This window comes from Lissotriton vulgaris, chromosome 6 (genome assembly GCF_964263255.1).
Source record: "Lissotriton vulgaris chromosome 6, aLisVul1.2, whole genome shotgun sequence".
NCBI lineage: Eukaryota > Metazoa > Chordata > Amphibia > Caudata > Salamandridae > Lissotriton > Lissotriton vulgaris.
In genome coordinates this window covers 490,838,335-490,859,554 of record NC_141694.1, presented here as the reverse complement: position 1 = coordinate 490,859,554, position 21,220 = coordinate 490,838,335, and the positions used below count along the sequence as shown (strand labels likewise).

Below are 21,220 nucleotides of genomic sequence, written 5' to 3'. Positions count from 1 at the left end.
TGGAAAGCAATAAATGCCTTCACCCCTCCCACAATGGTTTCAGGCCCCAACAGGGGACCAGGACTGCCCTTCTGGCAGTAGTTGAGGAAACTAGAAATATCCTAGACAACGGAGGCTGCACTGAAATTGTGTGCTTCTGGATCTTAGCGCTGCATTCGACATAGTCAACCACCAGTTGCTTACTCAGAGACTCTGAGAAGCCAGAGTGACGGGCATGGCCCTTGAGTGACTCTGCTGCTTCCTGGAGGACAGGTCCTTTCAGGTATTCCAAGATGAAATTGCCTCTGGAGCTAGGCCGCTAAGATGTGGGATTCCCCAGGGATCTTCTCTGAGCCCCACTTTTTTCAATGTATATACGAGTCCCTTGGCTGGCATTGTCAAACCCTTCGGCATTCAGATGGTTACATATGCCGACGACACACAGCTGATTGTCTCTTTTAATAAGCTCAACAAAACTGGCACGGATTTAACAGGTTGCTTTAAAGAGGTTTCGTCTTGGATGGAAGCATTATTTCTGAAACTCAATGGGTCTAAAACGGAGCTGATGCTACTAGGCAATCCTTCACCCAGTTTTAGTCTACCTTGGCCTAGCTGCTTTGGCCCTATGTAGTTCTGAAAATTCTGGATTCGTGCAACAAACTTTGTCGTAGCATGACGATTTTGGTGTCAAAAGACCGATAATGGCTAGTACACTATGCACAAGCCATAATCAATTAACGATTTCACCTCGAAATCGCCATTTTCGTTTTCGAACCCTTGGGTTCCATTTTACGCTTGGCAGCCATTTTGTGAATTGCCCTTCACATAGGCTTGTAACCACAGCTGAATTCGATATCAAAGGACACATACACCTTAATTGACTTTTCTGTGACCTGGGCAAGCTGGAACCATTGCCTCAAGCCAAACCTGTTTGGTCAGTTTCTCTCCCAGTGGCCGAACAAGATAGCATCAAAGCACAACAGGCCATAAACTGTTCCCATCGCACACACCCCCGCCTAAATCTTGCTCACACCTGTCCCTGCTCTTTTCTCTTCTTTTGCTTTATGATGAGGAGGAGCCCGGTTTTTATTGAGGGTACACCGATATCTGATGGAAATGTTGGGCCTTGCCTGGTAATTGATCACGAACTGGACACACTAAATGTGTACTTGTCATCATGACTATGCTTTTTCTTTTGTAATGAAAATATGTGAATAGCTCACTGTAAATCCAAGAATGTTTGCACTGTAAATCTAAGAATGCTTGCCTGAAGCTTAAAAAACTGTATAAAAGGAGAAGCCAGGCTTTGTAAATTTGAGCAGTCTCCTGAGAACATACATGCTGTTTTACTTCTAGGACGCTTGTTACTTGGTTGCAGCCAATAAATTAGATCTTTGACTTCACCTAGAAGACTCGTGTTTCTGTGGTCTGAATCAGGAAAGTACTCGAGGTCTTTGGGTGTTGCCCTGACACCGCTGGGTTACCGGATCAGTACCGGTTCTGAAAAATCCAGTACCTCACCTACTCCCTCATGCAATGAATATATTAAAAGTTTAGGGGTCTGGCTGGATCACAAGCTAGATTTTGGAGAACAAGCTCAGAAGGTGGCAGGCAGCTGTTTTGGGTTGCTGAGAATGTTACGAAAAGTTCTCCCCCTGATTCCTTTCCCCACCAGGAAAATGGTGGTTCAGGCCCCTATACTCTCTAAGCTCAATTACGCCAACGCCCTTTATTTAGGAGCTCCTGCCATCACCATCAGGAAACTTCAAACTTCAGAATTGTGCAGCCCACCTGCTGCTGAATATTCCCAGACCACAGTCAGCTAGGACCGCTCTGGGCATTTTGCACTGGCTGCCCATTCAGGAGAGAGTTCAGTTCAAGGCATTATGCATTGCACATAAGGCACTGCTAGGTAATGGCCCGCCTATTCTTCATTTCATCATCCGTATCACCCTAACAGAGCTTTTCAGTCTAGCAACAAACAGATGCTGATTGTTCCCAAAATTAGGAAAGCACGGATTAGTGGTCGCCTCTTCTCATATAATGCAGCTAGGTTGTGGAACACTCTTCCCCTGGACATTGGTTGCGAGCCCAATCATCTGTACTTTCGGAAACGTTTAAAAACTTTTTTGTTTCCATAATGCTGGTAACTAGTTCCTGCCGCCTCTAGCGCTGGGATGCCTCCAGGTAACCATGCGCTCTACAAATGCTTATTCAATTCAACTAGTTTGATAAAATGCAAGACTCTTTAAGCTATAATCTATTTCCATGTCAGTTGAGGTAAACCCAACATCGTCAACTATATAAGCATAGACCTCTTTTATAAAGTTAGTGACAAGGGGAGATTTTAGCACAGTGCAACAGTTTTCCCAAAATGTACTCTTAGCTATAGTTAAATTAAACACGTTTTGCGTTGGATAGAGGGTACACCAGGGATGGGCGGGAGAGAGCAGTGAGTCCTCCCAAATAATGTCTACCATGTTATTTTGGAAAGTGTGAATCTTTTTTGCATAGATTGTAAATTTTTTACTTGAATGTAACACAGTCTTTAGCCCTTACTAAGTGCCCTGAATTTTCGAAGGCCTGCGTTAACTTTCCCTTTTGTTCTGACCATGTGTTCTGACATCTGATGCGGTCACCTGTAGTAAATCATGATATCGGTAGTCTGATTCCTCATTCCAAGAGTGTTTCATAATTTGTTTCACGTCCGATGTTTTTCATATGTGCAAGTCTCTACTGAATGCGTAATGCACTTCTTTGAATACAAATCAGAAAGTGGTGTTGGTCCTGACGTCTGGTTCAATAAGAAGGGAATAAACAAGAGGTGGTAAAGGAAGTACATTGAAATGTTAAGAAATAAACCCTGGGTGATGTGCTTTAAAAATCGTTTTTTTTAGGTCTACAGAGCTAACTAACGTGTTTTGAGCGTATAAGACCTTGTAACAAAATGCCCATCTTTTTAGCTTGTTCAACATTGATCCATCTTCAACTCAAAAAAAGTTGATTTGAGCAAAATTTAATGGGTTCTTTGTTTGTGCTGCCGGACAGACTGAACATTTTGAAGTCTTTTTTTTTGTAATGAAGATCTTTTAGGGTGTGTGCAAACGCTGCTATAAGGTAAGATGCTTCTTAGTTTTCTAAGTGTTGTTATAAAACTTAATTGACATTGATATGTGCTTGTAGCGAGGTGGACCCCGTAGAATATGCTTTTCAAGGTGGCCGTGGGTATTCGTGCAGACCAGACTTTGGAGTATTGATGTTGGTTGAAATTTTATGAAGGGCATAGTTATATGAGGGTTGGCATGTTTTCAGTGTAGCCAAGGAGTATACGTGTTTATCAGAACAGATCTATTTGAGTTTGCTCCTTGTCCAATGGATTTCCCGTTTGTCTTTGCAAGCACTGTGTGCACGTTTGAGTAGTGCTTTTCCTACTAGCCCTTAATTATTCTTATGTACAGCATTTCTAATCAACATGCTTCTGTAGCTGCCTGTAAATTGTGTTGTAATTGCTTATATATCTCAATTACAACTCTCCTGACAAGGCACTGCAGTGTTTTACAATGAGTAGCACGCTGCTCCAGAACCGAAGATTAGTAGTACTGGCTGTTTTTGAGAGTGCTGTGAGGGCCTTATGATTTGTCTGCTTGGCTTATGTTTTCTAAAAGTCATTTTCTGCAACCTGCGATCACTGGTATGTCTTGTATGGTGCTTGCCTTTTCTAGAGTATTATGCATTGACAAAGTGTGGAGCAGCATATCGTAGGTTCCTTTGAGTTGGATTTGATGTGACCACACTACACCTTCTGATTAGCTTTAGCATTTTGGCGGGTGGATGCAGGTGCAGTGCAACATACTTATTAGTTTTTTTATTTTTATTTTTAAAGACCTTTATTGTGCACATAAACCAAGAATACACAGTTATACATGTCGCGTAGCCTGCTGCCCTCAGGTGCCGGCATCAATGATAAACATGTAGATGTAATACTGGTGATGTAACACAGCCAATAAGCCGGCAACCCGGGGGTCCAGTGGTGTAGTTCAGGATGAGTACGGAGATATAATTCAGTGTACAGTGCTGTAACTGTGAGGTCTACAGGTTTTGTAGTTTTTTATTGTCGGGTTGATCACATCACCGTCTATCTAGCATCTGTACTGCAGGAGCTACAATTCAAGTCCAGAACACAATTTAACAGCAGCTGCAATTATCAGGTAACGTGCGGACTGAGAAGAAAGGTATCAAAGTACTTGCGCCTGTGATGCCATTATGTCGCAGATTATCGTATAGTGGTATAGCTCACTAACGCAAAATGTTAGTCATGCATAGTCGACGACGCCAGGCGATGGTCTCCCCAGCGGAGTCTCAAGTGGTTGTTATCTCAGTGTGAGTTGAACCCTCCTGTGTCTATGATATATGTATGATTGCCAGAGGCGGAGACCCGCTTGCGGGCTCGCCCGGCCTGTGTCTCAGTGCAATTATCCCAGGTATTATTTACGTCCCATGCATGCGTTGTGTTGTGGCATGTCACGGCATCAGAGATGTAACGCAACTATAGGCGCATGTCGTTTCACAACATAGTCACAGCGTGTTAGATCTTCGTCTGCACCCATAAAGGGTTTGGTCAAGGAACGTGACCATTAAACAAACCATTACCAAATCTAACACAATAATAAAAGAACTAGGGAAGGGAGGGTAAGGGATCAGTTTTGTCCATAGGCGCAGTATGGGGGGGGGGGGGAGGGGGAGGGGGGGGTAGTTGCAGCCTTAGTGAGGGGTCTCTGTGGTTCCGGGGCAGGGTGTGGGAGGACAGCGCGGGGGGCCAGAGTGGAGGCATGTGGTTGATTGTTCCAGATTGCTGCTGTTGGAGGGGTCCTTCACCGAAGGATATGATCAGGATCTGTCAAGCAGGGGACATCAACTGACGCGCCAGACGTATCTGACCGCTATCTGTGGCGGGGCACGCGTGATAAGTGAACAGGAATGATCAGACGAGCGCGGGTTCGGTGCTATGTAAGTCCAGGGGGGGTGGAGGCGCCAGTGACTATTGGGGCAACGCTGCGAGGTGTCCGCAGTGTTCCTCGTCTTAGTTGCGGTGTAGGGTCATATTAGCTCAAGTTATCCCCTGTTCCTGGCAGGCACGTTGGAAGGACGTAAGGAGATCACCCCAGAGCTGTGCAATTGGGAATTTCTAGAGTCCTACAGTTTCCTTTCGGAGGAGCACCGTACCTTCTGCCCGTGCCCAATTAGTAAAGGATGTATGCCAATGTCTGGTGTGGGGGGGTGCGTTGGCCTTCCAGTGCTTATTTAGTAAGCGTTTAGCTGTGATTAATCCCATATCCCAGAACCTCGCTTGCACTTTGGTGAGTTTCGTGCGTTTATAGAGCCCCAAAATACAGGCTTCCCACGTCCGTGGCACATGTTCGTCCGTGCATTGCGTGAGCAATGTCGTGGCCTCGTCCCAGTACATCTGTTTGGCAGAGCAGTGCCAAAGCATGTGTAGAAGATCCGCCCCTACCAGAGAGCATCGTTGGCAAGCTGTGTCAGTGACCGAGAAGTATCTGTTTATCTTGGCAGGTGTGAGGTAGGCTCGGTGTAAAATATAGAATTGGATAAGCTTGAAACGGGGGTTGCGCGGGATATTAGTCGGTCCATTCAGTATCATTGCCAAATTCCTGTAAGACCAGTTCCTCCCTCTGTCGGTCGCCCACTTTTCTCTGAGTGGCAGTGTGGAAGGTTGCGTGTGTATCAGCAGGGCCTGTGCCAGCCAGTGTATAATGTGCAAGCCGTTACCCATGACATGCAGGTATTGCATAAAATAGTGCATCGGCAGCTCCTCCGATATGTCACCCCAGGAGGTGGTCAGTGTGTGGATGAAGGATGCATGTGATAGAAATTGTCCCTCAGGGAGATCTGTCTTAGCGGTGAGATCCGCAAAAGAGAGTAGCGTGCCATCTTCATAGAGATCACCTAGGGATTCTAGTCCAGCGCGTGTCCAGCTGGCCAAAAGAGCTTCCGACAGCACCCCCGCTGTTCCAGGAGTGCCCAGGAGAGGGAGCACCGGGGCATACGGCTTTGTGGTACGGGTAAGCCGTAGGCATTGCAGAAAGAATCTGCGTGCTACCGCCAGATGTAGTTGTGTAGGGCAGGGGGAGCGGGTAAAAGAGTGGAATAATGTGCATATTTGCGTTTGGGTCCAGACAGTAGTGTCTGAAGCGGTATCCCCCAAGTTTTTGCCACAGAGCCATCCAGACACCCATTGCAGCTGCGCTGCTAGGTAGTATAGTTCCATATTGGGAACCACCGAGCCTCCCGATTCGATGGTCATGTACAATTTAGCCAGCACTACTCGGGGCCGATCCGTGTTCCAGACAAGGCTACGAAGTAAGACTTCCAGTTCTCGAAACACTTTGTTGGGCACATACGTTGGGACGTTGGCAAAGTAGTATAGTAGTCTTGGCAAGACTATCATTTTGGTCAGTGCCACCCGGCTAGGCACATTCAGGGGTAGGGTCTTCCAAAAGCCAATTTGGGCTCGGATGGAGGCAATCGCCCGTAGCAGGTTCCCCTCTAGGATGTCTACTGGGGTCCTGTAGATATGGATACCCAGATATCGGAATGTGGTGGGGTGCCATTGCAGCCTCTCTCCGCCAATGTGGATGTCGATCTCCGGCGTATCCGGGCTGAAGGAGTAGGCTCCTGACTTAGACCAGTTGACTCGTAGCCCTGCCATATCCTCGAAGGTCTGGAAAATGTCCGTAAGAGACTCCGGGACATTGGTCAGATCTTTGACATATAGCAGCAAGTCGTCTGCATAAAGCGAGACCACATGCAGCCCATCTGCCATCGGGATTCCCAACTCCTGTCCTTGGGTCCTGAGGATCGTGGCCAGGGGCTCCATGGCCAATGAGAAAAGCAAGGGTGACAGGGGGCAGCCCTGTCTGGTGCCTCTCCGCACATGAATAGTGACTGACAGCAATCGCCCGGTGCGGACTCGGACCGTAGGTCTGCAGTACAGCATGTTGACCATAGTCTCATATCCGTCCCCCAGGTCGTATTTTTTCATTACCGCCTTTAGATACGGCCATTCCACGGAATCAAACGCCTTCTTGAGGTCCAATACCAGGCACCCCGCTCGTGGCCAGTGCCGAACAGCATATTCCTGTACTCAGAAAAGGCGACGGATATTGTAAGATGTGTAGCGCGCCGGTACAAAGCCGTTCTGGTCATGATGTATCAAGAGTGGCACCAGGGGGGCCAGTCTCCGAGCCAGGGTGGAGGCCAGTATTTTATAATCAGTATTTAGGAGTGCTAGGGGTCGATACGAGCCCACTCGTGTGGCATCTCTTCCTGGCTTGGGGATGGAGATCAGGTTTGCCTCGTTTAGCGTGGGTGGGAGAGAGGAGTCTTCTGCAGCCACGTTGTACACTTTCAGGAGTTCCGGAATGAGAGTGTCCGAACCAGCCTTGTAAAACTCAGCCGGTAACCCATCGGGGCCAGGAGATTTACCATTGGACAGATTAAATATGGATTCCCGTAGCTCCTCTGGCTCGAGCAAGGTCCCAGGTCATCCTGTTGTGCAACTGTAAGTTGCGGCATCTGGAGGGGGGAGAGGTATTCCGCCAAATCAGGACTGGGATCACGAAGTCGGGAGTGGTACAAGGCACCATAATGAGACGAGAACGCCTCATGAATGTGGCGTTGGGAGTATACTAGTCCCTGTCCGTCTACATGTATTGCCGCCACCGGGGCTACTCGGTCAGCCTGTGATATCAGCCAGGCCAATAATTTGTCGAGTCTATCGCTTAGGTGGTGGGTCCGTGCCGAGTGCGCAGCATAGTTGAGGCTGCACAGTCGCTCCAGAAGGCACGCATGTTCCGTATGGGCCTCCGTCAGCAGGTCAGTTGTGCCGTCAATCAATCAATCAATCATCGTATTTATATAGCACACTACTTACCCAGAGGGTCTCAACGCGCTGGGGGGTGGGGGGGGGGGGTCTGCTACTGCTCGAACAACCAGGTCTTGAGTTGCTTCCTGAAGGCGAGGTGGTCCTGGGTCAGGCGGAGGTGGGTGGGGAGGGAGTTCCATGTCTTGGCGGCGAGGTAGGAGAAGGACCTACTGATCAGTTGAGTCGGGGTAAATGGGTGTGGCTGAGTGAAGTGGGTGGGGGGGCGTGTGCCCAGTGGCTGAATGGCAGATGTTCGTGGTGGCCTCGCGGGAGGTGCGTGGGGAAATTTTCTGCCATGAGTCGAGGTCCCGGGTGACGGCTGGTCAGTTGTTGGCAGTGTTGCACATGGCTTTGCGGCGGCTGGAGCCGGCTGGTTTTGGGACTCACTCCTTCCGTATTGGGGCCGCGACAGCTGTGGCCCGTTTGGGGTGGTCATGGGACAGGATTAGGCAGATTGGGAGATGGAAGTTGCGTTGTTGTGAGAGGTATGTCCGTAAGTGAATGGGGTGTGCAGGAGGTCTGCTGCTGGGTAATTTGGTTTTAGTTTGTTCCAACATTTCTTTCTTTCGTAGGTTGCGTGGGCGGCCCAGGGGCCAAGACGGTCACCTGTATTGTGGGGCATTCCTTTGTGCATTGGGCGTCCAAGTACGCGGAACAGCAGGTGTACGGCCGTAACCTGGGACTGAAATGACATCAGCATGAGCTGCACTGGTGGGGTAAAGGAGGGATGAGATGGGGGCACTATTGCCTTGGCTCGCAAACATGGTTCCGCAAAAAGGATGCCCGAACCTGTTGATAATACATTTGGGGGGAAATGATTTGGTGCAGCTGTCTGGTTTGGCGTTTCTGCAGCTGATGCAAAGGGACTTGGAGGTACTCAATACGAGGCTTGCAGGGACTTGCATAGCCTGGACTGAATTTGTACCCAGAAAAGTTTGGAGGGGAGCAATGAAGCACGGGGTAATTGAAAAAGCGAGGAGAAAGCTCAACAGGGCGATGATACTTTATTGGCGGGGACAAGGACATAAAGGTGATCTCGCATGGGGGCATTCGACTGGAGGAACCCTTACAGTTCAGGGACGACGGTGTGCATCTGTCTCGTTTGGGGAATGCGTATTATATGATGGAGATGAGAGATGTGGTCAGCAGACTGTGGAATGAGGGGATATGGTGTTGCAGGACGGGGTGAGTGCGGATGGGTGTTGGTTGCAAGCGGAACTCCGACCTGCGGGGTGGGGTGGGGCAGTGAACCACCCTACAGGGGGTTCCCTGGTTGGCGGTACTTTGGAGGGATAGGGGGGTTAAGAGCGGGCACACCCATCCCTTGGGGGAAAGTTTTGAATGGTGTGGGAGCTAAAGGCATGACTGGAATGTCACAAGGATCGGGGTAGGATGACAGGTGATTGGTGGATATGAATGAGGTACGGTATGGGGCATGTAGTGGTTCGAGTTATGATGCAGAGAGGGTGAAGCGTGTGAGGCGTGAGGTGTTGATATGGGTTTCATGGTATTTAATGTTGATGTTTTGGTTCTTATGTTAAGCTACGCAGCCTAGTCTAATAAATGGCCTTTAACGCTTAACACTGCGTGGTCCGTTCATTGCGCGACGTCCCCTGCACCTCACCAGCCCCTTTTTCCAGGCAGCCGCCACTGCCTGGAGAATGGCAACAACAATGACTATATTAGAACAGATCCTGTAGTCAGAATATGCGCTAACAATGTATCAGCACAGACTACTGAGCAATGGCCTACAGGCAGGTTCAATGCGTGCCTATTTAGCTCGCTGTTGCTCGTTGTTGACAGTCACCCTTGAGCTGAAAGGAAATCGAACAATTTCTTAAGTTTAATTAAAAGGTTAAATTGAAAAATAAAAATAAGCCAAAAGACAGGCAAAACTGAATCGTGGTTCAAAGAATATAAACAAAGCAAAAATACATAAATATTTCACAGTCCATTACTATTAGAAGCGACACCGTACTGTATGTAACAGATCTGGCTAAATCAAACATGCATTAACCACGTCATTTAAATGACCCCTTATTCGTGTTTTTACCTGCTCGTAAGTGTCCAACAACATCAGCTAGGCTACCTTTTTTCACTTTCGTGATGAAGGCACCAAGTCGTCCTGTGTCTGTCATTTTTCCACCAACAACCTAAAAAAATACAAAATCGTGACTTTCCTAGCAAAAAAGCAGAGAAGACATACGAATTTATTAAGCATGAACTAACAGTTCTGTGATAGTTTTCCACAACTTTCAGTTAGAGGGAGGACAGTAGACTCATTTATCCCCCTTAACCAAAATAAAACTTCGTTATCAAGAAAAAACAATCATCAGTATTATTTATTTGATCACTTTACTTAACAATTTTTTTTAGCATCTGGTAAATTGAAAAAGTGCAAAGTATCAGTGAAATGTACACAAATAGCTTTCAGTTAAATCAGAAATATACAGATGACAATATCAGGGACTAGTCAGAAACTGCATTTTGTAGTCCATGAAGTAGTTCTACAGCAGTACTACTCACGTACTACAAAATTTTATTCAGAAACCTATATCTCCAAACCTCCACCTACTCCAATTCTATCTTTTCTGTGTTGAGATCTTCGCCACCTGCACAAAGATCTTTGTATGTGTGTATCATTTTGAAAGTTTCCATCCGACCACACCAGGAGCTATGTTTAGGGAGCTATGCCTCAAACATATTATTTATTTTTGTAAGTTTTATTTTCATTCAGCTCTACAGAGGATGTCCGGTCTTTGGAGAAACATACATCAACGTATTTAATTTGGCGGGGCTACCAGTGAAGTCCTGAACTGCCCAGATATGGGGGGAGACAATATACATTTGAAAGGAGGACTTCAGGCTTATCTCTGTTTATACTATATCTTAAAACTTTGGAGAGGCACTGTATGATTTCTAACATCGTGAGGATGATGGAATCAACATTTTCAGAAAACAAGAGTGTTGTTGGAATACGCTGCTGTATTAAGCTGGACAGCATCAAAACAGAAGCCCTGGATATAAGTGGAATCATGTAATAGCTGTATAAGGGGATCAATGGACAAAAATTCAGAAACAGAGGAGAAAGAGCACACTCTTGGAATGTTCCCTTTTGAAGAGAGAAGACATCCGATATAAAGCCATTCTCACTCCTGGCTTTAGGAGCAGCATAACCAGTCATAACCATTTTTAGGTCAAGCCTGTTGGCAGAGCGCATGCACTGCTCACTCTGCTAGGCATGCTGTATTAGGGTATGTTGTTGAAGCATCTCAAACTCTCCGCCCATATTTGTCATTGGCCTTGTGTCATTGTCCTTCTTAAATGGTGGCTTCTGATTCGTAAATGGGCTTGTTAGTCCCGCCTTGGTACCGCTTTGTCTCCATTTGATACGGCCCATAACGACGGGACCTTTTACTTTGCTGGTTACACGGCCTGCTTTCTCTGGGGGTGAGCACTATTTTTGTTATTGGCACCGATGGGGACAATGGCAGCTGCTTTTTGGGGAATATGCATAATGATCGTGGGGCCCGCTTTAGGGACACCGCGATCATTTTCAATTTTAATTTAATTTATTTTTCCTGCTGAGCGCGGTGTCCACTTATGGGACACCTCGCTCCGTTAAATTTACTTATTTTTAGCTTTCATAGTGAGCGCGAAGCCCGCTTCAGAGACACGAGCTCTGTTTATTTATTTTTTTAATTTAAAATTGAGCACGCGCTGCTTCAAGAACATCACGCTCAGTTTCTTTATTTATTTTTTAACTTTAACGCTCAGCGCGTGCTCGCTTCAAAGACATCGTGCTCAGTGTTAAAGTGAAAAAAAAGAAACCAAGCTGCGCTAAGTTAAACAAACATTTGCAATGCAATAGATCTCGCATTTACGCGAGTTTAAGCTACTGTCATTAACCTTTACAATGCCAATGGTACAGGACAGCTTTTAGAAACGGGCATGTTACCTTATTGAAGAGCTTTGGCACATGCAGGGGAGGTAACAAGGTGGGCTCTTTCAAATATATGAAAAAGGCGCATGTGTTGTTGCTACCTTTAAAGAAGCCCAAATTAGATCTTTGTACCATCTTAATAATGATTGGTTCCAGGTGTTTTGCCAAGATGTTTGCATAAATGTTAACTTCCATATTAATTAAGGAGTTCGCTCCGTAGTTTTTTGGGTCACTTGGGTTACTATGGTCTTTACCGCCTTCCGGGATGGTGAATATTGTTGCTTCCGCAGCTGTAACTTCAACTTAACTTATGATGGCAAAGTGTTGCAGGTCTGCTTTCAGGGGAGAAAAAATTGTGGGCAACATGGTTTTATTGAAGTCGACTGGGAGCCTAGCTGGTAATTCATTTAATTGCAATTAAAATTTCTTTTTTCATAATAGGTTTGCTGACGGCAGTTCTATCTTTCAAGGTTCGTTGTTACTCACTATGCAGACACTCCCAGGAGCAGAATGATTAGATTTTCCAGATTGCAACTCTGGTTTTCCCACAGCCACCAACTCTAAAAACTAGTGACCATGCGAACCCCATCTGGGTAAAGGGGAATGGGACTGAGAAGAGAAAGCCTGGCTTTCTGGCCTTTTCCACTCTGCTTCCTTCTTCCTGCAGAATGCTCTTTTCTTTCCTTACTCGCTCTCTCTCTTCTTAGCATAGGTGGATATCACTGTAACAGAAAGCCACCATTACTGAGGAAGGCTATAATAGAGGGAAATAGTATTAATGTTAAAGTAGCAAGATCTCACTACCAATCTATCTTGATTAAAGCCAGGAGGAATTGGAATAATAACTTATGGCAAGATATTTTGGATGCCGGGAAAAAGAATGACATTAGACTATTTTGGCACGTTGTTACCCAAACTAAGGGGCCCATTAGGATCGCGGATGGACTTGCGTCCATCCGCGACCCCAGAGTAGGAGGGAACCTCCGCATGGCCTGCGGAGTTCCCTCCTGTGAAATTAGGATGTGACCGCCACCCCGGCGGTCACATCCTCTATTTTTACCATTGCGGTGGGTGCGGCTTCAAGCTGCACCCGCCGCAATGGTAAAAATGCATACATTGCATTTGTATGCAGAAAGCGGCAGGCACCGTGCGGTGCCTGACGATTTCTGCATACAAATGCAGGGGGGTACCATAGGTATCCCCCATGTGCACCCCCCACCCCCTTCACCCAGGGGGCCCGCAACGGGCCCCTGCAGTGAAGTTCCACATGCTTTTCCACGGCGGAAAACCCGCTGCGGAAAAGCATTTTTTAAAACCCATCCTAATATGGCTGGCGGTGTCTGAGAGACACCGCCACCATATTAGAGCTTTTCCGCCGTGGTTGTAAGCCAACCGCGGCGGAAAAGCAGCGGACTGAAACCAGGACCCACCAGCGATCCTAATGTGGCGGTGGGTCTTTGGTGGGTCCGCAACGGATTTTCCGCATCCTCTGGGCCGGCGCTCAATATAATATTCCCCCGGATAAATGGGTATCTCATTTACAATGCTTTATGCTTCGGGTGACTCCCAGGTCCCTGATAGCACTAGCTTTCTAAATGCATGGCCTATACTAGATCCCACTCCTCCTATCATCTTTAGCTTAGGCGAAACAATTAGAGCGATTGATTCGCAGAAATCTGCTAAAGCCCCAGGACCCGATAAAATACCCGGGGACTTATATAAATCTGAACCTTTGATATGGTCCTCCTACCTTAATATGTTATTTATTGGAATTGCAGCTGGGGGGATAGCACTCGACTCATGGCTTGGAGCTGAAATTATATCTATACATAATAAGGGTGATCTGGTGGAGACATCTAATTATAAACCTCTCAGCCTCATTGATAATGCCCAACAGATTTTTTCGAAACAAATCCTGATGAGACTTTTCGATTGGGTTGATACAAAAGAGATTTTATCTCACTGAAATTCCATTGGTGAAGTGCGTGGTTCAGAAATCAACCGGCGCACTTCACAGCTGGTCTAGACCTTGCGCCCGTGTCCAGATGCGCAAGACTAGACCAGCAACTGCCACTGCTGTTCTCCCTTTTGGGAGTACTGCGGAAAATGCTTGGTTGCGGACAACGTTCACCCGCAACTATTAACGAGCGGGTGATCCTTTGAAAAACGGCTCATGGGGGCGTGGCCAAGACAGCGATGTGAACGGACGCACCCTGAGCGAGCTCCGTCGCCCCGCTGTTTGCATAAGCCATATTGAGCGAAATTCGGGGGGATTTTTTGGAGGCCCCACCTGCTAGGCGAGTCTTACCTGCGTAACGACCCTCGGGGGGTCTGTCCTGGTGCAGGAGACCTTGCTGGGAGCTGCTGGGGGCCTGGATCCTCCGCTGCCGGACTCTGCTCGCCATTTTGGAGCTGAACGCGACGATGAGAACCCTGGTCCCGCAGCGCTTATAGACGGCTTCCGGCACTGAGGGGGCGACGGGGGACACAGGCGGATCACCCGCGACGGACCTCCCCAGCGGCGAGCTGATAGTCGAGGGCTTGGCGGGCTGAAAGGACGCAGCGGTTGGCATAGAGGCAACCCCTGAGCAGAGTAGCTGAAGAGCGTCCAACTGCAGCCCCTGGGAGAGGCCCCGGCTTCGACGGAGGCGAAAGGCCGCACTTTCCGCGGAACTCTCGGGAGGCCCTGCCACGAACCACAAGCCGCCACGGAGTAGCCCTGGTAAGCTGCCCTCCCTGCGCCTCCCCCCTCCGCCCACAGATGGGTGCGCCCTGGAGAGAGCGGGCCCGCCCTGGACTGCAGAGCTGAGATCGGGCCCGGAAGGTGCTACCCGCCATATTGCCCCACCACCTGGTGCTCCCGGGAGCAGGATCGGGCGCTGCAAGGGCGGCCCCATCGACCCACGCTGCTGTCAGCTGTCCTGGAGGCGCTACCTGAGAGGACCGCAGAGGGGGCTGGGACACTCTCCTGTTCCCCCGTGGGGCGATCGAGACCCTGCCCGCCATTCCGACATTGCTGTTTGGCGCCTTCGGGCCTGGGGCCTGACCCAGCTGCACGTCGGGGCTCCCCGGAGAGTGGCGGCCCCACAGTTGAGCGGGACTGGGAGCGCTGACCCGGCCAGCTTCCACCACCGGCCTTGAAGGAGGCGCGAGGGCCCCACCTGGAGAGACGGGCGCCAGCCTTGACCCTGCCCCACAACCTGGCCTTGCTGTCCAAGCCCACAGACTTGCACTAACCACGTAGCGCTGCGCCCCCGCCCGGCGAGTCGGGCTGGGATCGGCTGCCCGGGGGTGCTGCAGAGAGGATTGTGGCCCGGCTCCCCCTGAGCACAGAGAACAACGCCATCGGCTGGCTAAGCAAAACGCCACACCCTGCGGTGTTTGCGCCCCACGGCCTGGCTGGCCGGCCTGAAGAAGGAGGGGAAGGACTTCTGGTGACGCGTGAGTACCCCTCTACCTGCATGAGAGACCCTGGGTGATTAATTCGTGGCTTCTCTGCCATCTGTGAGGCACAGGACGATAGTGGCCGGGGTACAGGGAGGCGCCTCGACTGCCCACGGGAGTGCCGTTTTAACCAGCGGGGGAGCGGCGCAGCGCCCCCGACTGGAGGAGAGGTCTATCCCCCATAACGGTCCCTTTGTGCGCTGGGGTACCTTCAGGACTCCTGGGGCTACAGACCTGATTTCCACCTGCTGGACTGAGTGGGCCATCACGCGAAAAGGTGCTCGGGAGGGGAGGAGGAAACTGGTGGTGCACTAAACGCTGATGACAGGCGACACGCCGGGTGGCAGGACATTGCGCTCTGGACTGACGATGTCCCGTGGCAGAGGGGGCAGGCAGACCCAGCGGCGGCGTCCAGGGGCACGTCGGTGGCTACCATGTGGGGTAAAGCGGGCACGCCTGCATCATCTGAAGGAGTGCCACAACCTACCACCGACTCTCCTCCGGTGACCCAAGCCTTCATGTCCTCCTTCATGACAGACCTGAAATCGATAATTGGGTCCCTGAGATCAGAAGTGCACTCGTGCGCCAAAGAGCTGCGAAAGGAAGTAACCGACCTGGGTGACAGGATTGATGGCCTTGAGAAAGTCGTCGACACACGCACGGAAGATCTGGAGCAGCTATGGCACAGAGTGGCGGCCCTGGAGGAGCAAAACATCGAGCTCCAGGTCAAGCAGGAGGACCTCGAAAATAGGGGGCGCCGCAACAACCTCCGTATACGGGGTGTGCCGCTCAGGGAAGAGGGGATTGACGCCATGGCCTATGTGGCCCAACTCCTACACGAGGTGTGGGGCAACGAAGACGCCTCCCCACCGCTCCTAGACCGTGCCCACCGAGTCTTTGGGGCGGGAGGCAAGACGGGCCTCCTCCCGGATATCATAACCCGACTGCACTACTTTACAGAGAAGGAGGCCATCCTGAAAGCGGCGAGGGACACGCCGGACCTGCGCTATGGAGGACACAAGATCCAAATCTTCCAAGATCTGGCCCCCAACACGCTGCATAGAAGGAAAGTCTTCCGCCCAGTGACTGAGCGGCTGCGGGCTCTCAGTATTCCCTACCAGTGGGGGCATCCCTTTGCTCTCATCTTTCGATGGGAAGACAAGCGCAGAGTCATCCGGTCCTACCGCGAGGCGGCGCAACTGCTCAACCTGTCGGACTCCCCGGAGAGGCCCCCAGCCGTCCGGAATGGACCACAGTGCACCGGCGTCGCCGCACCCCCCCAGTGGATGACTGCTCCACGTCTCAGGCCAAGCAGGACATCATAGCGCACATCCGTTCCCTTGAAGGTGACCGCAATGAACGGACCTCACGGCCTCACACTCCGGGGACCGAAGAAGAACAGCTCCTGACCTCAGACGGTCACTGACTGGCAAGGACAGCATCATCATACTCCCTGACCAAAAGCCTCCACATCTGCTACTGAGAAGGATACGGGGGCCAAAAACGTTGGCCCCCACACCAATGTGCCAAGACACTCCCCCGCTCTCTAGAAGGAGACTGCGACCTGCACCCCCTGCACTAAAGTAGAGCAACCCCGGCACTTCGGTGGCCCCTCCGAGACCGCCTACCCTGAGCACACAAGGGGCGTGCACCCCTAGAGTTAAGTCCGCCGCACCAGTGCCTGGGGCCGTCCGAACACTGGGGACCGACTTGCCCAGCTCACAGCGATGCATGGGGCTGCAGTCAACCGTCATGGGGCGCTGCCGCCCCCCTGAAAGTGGCCGTGGGGGTCAGACTTGGTGCCCCATACCCTCGGTGACCGGACCCTCCCCACTGGGGCCTGATGTTTCTCTTTTGGGCTAACGGATATGACGCATTCACCTCTGGGAGATCCCAGAACTCGCAGCCCCCAAATCTGCCAGGGACTGCGGGGCAGACGGGCTGCGGGGTAACCGGGAATCGTACTTCCAGCAAACCACCCCCCACTTTGTCCCATAGGAAGTGACATTCCTGAGACCATCCAAACCCTCGGGTAGAGGATGGCCGGAACCAGGGACATTACACTATGGCCCTGTTGGCCTGTTGCGGTTGTATGCCTTCTAAGTGTTCTTTACTTTCCTACTTTTCCTGCTCTTCCTACTTCTCACCTGAGCTTTCCCTGTATCTGGCCCCTACTCCCTTTGTGTAGTGTGGTGGTCTGGTGGCCATCGCGGGTATCGGCGCAACAGGGGTGGAAGGAGGAGGTCACTACCCTATGCACCGTGGGTGGAGGGTACTGGGCGATGAGGCGGCTTCAACCCCCTTAATGTCATGGCGGCAAATATTCCCACACCCCTAAAGATCCTGTCGCTCAATGTCAAAGGGCTTAACTTCCCCAACAAGCGGAATCAGATATGGCGCTATCTTCTCCATCACTCCCCTGACATCATCTTTCTCCTGGAGACGCACCGTCTGCGGGGGGACACTAGCCGCATGGCGCATCCTAGATACCCCACACAATTCTGGGCATCGGCTGACACTAAAACAGCGGGGTGGCAATCTTGTGCAGAGCTGGCTTTAGGCGGGGACCTGCTAAACCCTACAAGAGTGGTGATGGGCGCTTCCTTCGGGCCACGGTACATTTGGGGGGGATGCAGTTCACCCTGGGTAATGTATATGCACCCAACCAGTCGCAAGATAAATACCTCCAGTCGCTCCTGCGAGAACAGTTCAAGACCGGCGAGCCACGTACAATATTGGGAGGGGACTTTAATCTAGTATGGGACCCAGAACTAGACCGTGAGGGAGCTGCGTTTAACGGCACGGGCGCGATGTCCTCTGCGCTCCGTGCGCAGATTACGGATCTAGGGCTAGTCGATGCGTGGCGCTACCATAATCCAGGAGTCCGAGACTATACTTTTTATTCGCATTCCTACAGAACCAACTCGCGTATTGACCACTTTTTCACCTCCCTTGACCTGACCCGAGACACGCTGAAAGCCGCCATCTCAGACATCTCGCTATCGGATCATGCGCATGTGGAACTACTGATACAGGACCCACTAGCTCACACCCCTCGGGAGCGGCGATGGACCATCCCTCCGAGCGCCCTTCGGGACCCGGAGGATGTTAACAGCATCCGAGAGGCCATAGACTCATACTTCGCCATTAACGACACCTCGGAAACGCCCTTCCCGGTAGTCTGGGATGCCTTTAAAGCCACCATACGGGGCCACATTACCTCCCTGGCGATAGCGAGGAGACGGGCGGCCTATAAATTAGAGACTGACCTAGCGGGCGAGATCAAACGGGCAGAGGCCCAAGACAGGGATCGACCCTCTCTGGCGTCCAGGAGAACCCTTGCTAACCTCAGGGGACAACTCCGAACCTTGCGCACCAACAAGGCGGAACACTCTCTGCTAGCACTTAAACAAAAATACTACGAGGGTGGGGACAAGGTGGGGCGTCTTCTGGCAGGACGACTACGGGCTCGAGCAGCTAGAGCCCATACCGCTAATGTGCAGCGTCAGGATGGCTCTAGCGCCATCACTGAAAGAGCCAAACAAGACGCCTTTGTTAACTACGATACTTCCCTAAATGCGGGGGAACCTACATCAGTGGAGGCGCGAGCGGCCGTCCTCGCCGATTAGGATGGGACTCCGTTACCGCCGGTGTGCGCAGCAGAGCTGGAGGAGCCCATATTAGACGAAGAGGTATCTGCGGCTCTTAAAGATCTTCCCACCGGGAAAACCCCGGGCCCGGATGGATTGCCGCTGACCTTTTACCGAACCTTTCAGACTCAACTCCGCCCGTACCTGCTGAGGCTGTTCCACTCTTTTTCGGACACCTCTGGACCGTCCCCCGATATGGGTATGGCGGAGATCGCTTTGATACCAAAGCTGGGAAAGGACCCTACACTATGTGCCTCCTTCCGCCCTATCGCCCTCTTAAACACCGACTTAAAAATATATACCAAGGTACTGGCTAAGAGACTTGACCCATATATGCCAGGGCTGGTGAACCCGGACCAGGTGGGGTTCATTCGGGACCGGCAGGGGGCTGACAATGTACGCAGGCTGGCGCACTTGGTCGGAAAAGTGCAGCACTGGGATATCCCGGCTTGTCTTCTCTCGCTTGATGCGGAGAAGGCTTTCGACCGAGTGGACTGGGCCTTCCTGAAAGAGGTTCTCCAGAAGATCGGTTTCGGCCCCAAAATGATTGCGAGAATCATGGCCCCGTACATAGGGCCACAAGCCAGAATCAGGGTCAATGGTCAACTTACACCGCCGCTCGTGATACACAGAGGCACGAGGCAGGGGTGCCCACTCTCGCCGCTCTTGTTCGCCCTTGCGGTGGAACCGCTGGCGGCAATGATAAGACGCGATTCCGGAATACACGGAATAGCCCATGGAGGGAGAGACAACAAGATGGCGCTGTTCGCAGACGACCTGATCCTCACCCTCACGCACCCTCGCGAATCCCTCCCAGCGGTTCACGAGGTGCTCTGCCTATATGAACGGAGAAGATCCTTATGGAACCGAGAGACAGAGGCGGCCTGGTATGCCCCAACCTGATACACTACTATTGAGCAGCACACCTCCGTTTTGTGGTGGAATGGGGCACACGCGAAAGCGACAAGCATTGGTTCCACATGGATCGAGCGGTCACAGGACGCACCATATGGGACTTGCCCTGGCTTCGGCGGACGGCACGCTCCAGAAGTGCGTACATGGCAGTCCCTACAAAAACGGTCCTGGATGTTTGGGACAGGGTAGCGGTATCCAGAGGTCTCACTACCTTCCCATCCCCACACACCCCGATAGCGGGACACCCACAATTCCCCCCGGCCTACCGGACTCGGGCATTTGAAAAATGGACGCACGGAGACTGTAGAGTCATTGGGGACCTTTTCCTTGGGAACTCACCTAAAACGTGGAATGACTGCAGGGAGGAATTCAGGATACCACAGACGGCTGGCCTACAACACGCCCAGCTACGTCACTGGACTATGGGCGAAGACATGTATCAAGCGGCCACTAGGGCCTACACGCCCTTTGAGAAACTAGCGCGTTCCCTTGGGGGGCTGAAGAGGCTTATCTCACAAATATACCACATACTGCAACACCCTACCTCGACACCTGCGCAACCCTATCAGAGACAATGGCAGTTGGCAGCGGGCACAGACATTGAGCCCTCCCAGTGGCGTGGCACAGTCTGTGGCGCGATATCCCCAAAATCTACCGCAGTATCCCGCAGAAGGAAAACGCCTACAAGTTACTCACCCAGTGGTACTATACCCCGCTGCGACTTAGCAAGATGTTCCCCAACACCTCGCCGATGTGCTGGAGGTGTGGCTCTGCGACTGGTGACTTTGTGCATATATGGTGGACGTGCCCGACCCTAGCTGTTTTCTGGAAGGAGGTACTCAGCCACATCAAAGGGGTACTGGGTTTCCCCCTGCCTGAGGAAGTGAGCACGATTTTGCTTGGAATCCGGCCTACCACACTTAGGGCGCTTACCCGCAGCGACTGGATCCTTACGCTCCAAATGCTGGGCGCAGCTAAACAACTCATCGCCCTATACTGGAAGCGGACCGAGGCGCCACCAATAGCTTCCTGGTTTGTGCGTCTCTGGCAGGTCCTGGCAATGGAAATACTCACGGCAAGGCTACAGGCGAGGGACACACGCTTCAAAGCGGTCTGGAAGCCCCTAGTTCGATATCTCTGCTCTATAAGCTATGCGCGACATATGCCCCCTAGACTCCGTGCTCTGCACCTCTTTGAAGACGCCATCATCCCTGCGGACCCTGCCAGGCTGTGCCCTTGACTGCCATTCACACTGCAAGCGCTGCTGCTAATACACATGCCCTCCCATGCCCTGCTCCCTGAAACGCCGCACATACCTACCGCCCCCACTCCTTTTCTTTACCTACT

The 21,220-nt window shown here is 51.1% G+C and overlaps 1 protein-coding gene across 13 annotated transcripts in view; it reads right to left on the bottom strand.

Moving 5' to 3' along the window:
• Window positions 1-21,220, bottom strand: part of RIMS1 (regulating synaptic membrane exocytosis 1) — a 1,970,833-nt gene that overhangs the window by 1,048,040 nt on the left and 901,573 nt on the right. For all 13 annotated transcript variants that reach the window (XM_086926498.1, XM_086926484.1, XM_086926488.1 and 10 more), the window contains one exon: window positions 9,975-10,074. In XM_086926498.1, the coding sequence (XP_086782624.1) occupies window positions 9,975-10,074 (100 nt within the window). The remainder of the gene's footprint in view (window positions 1-9,974; window positions 10,075-21,220) is intronic.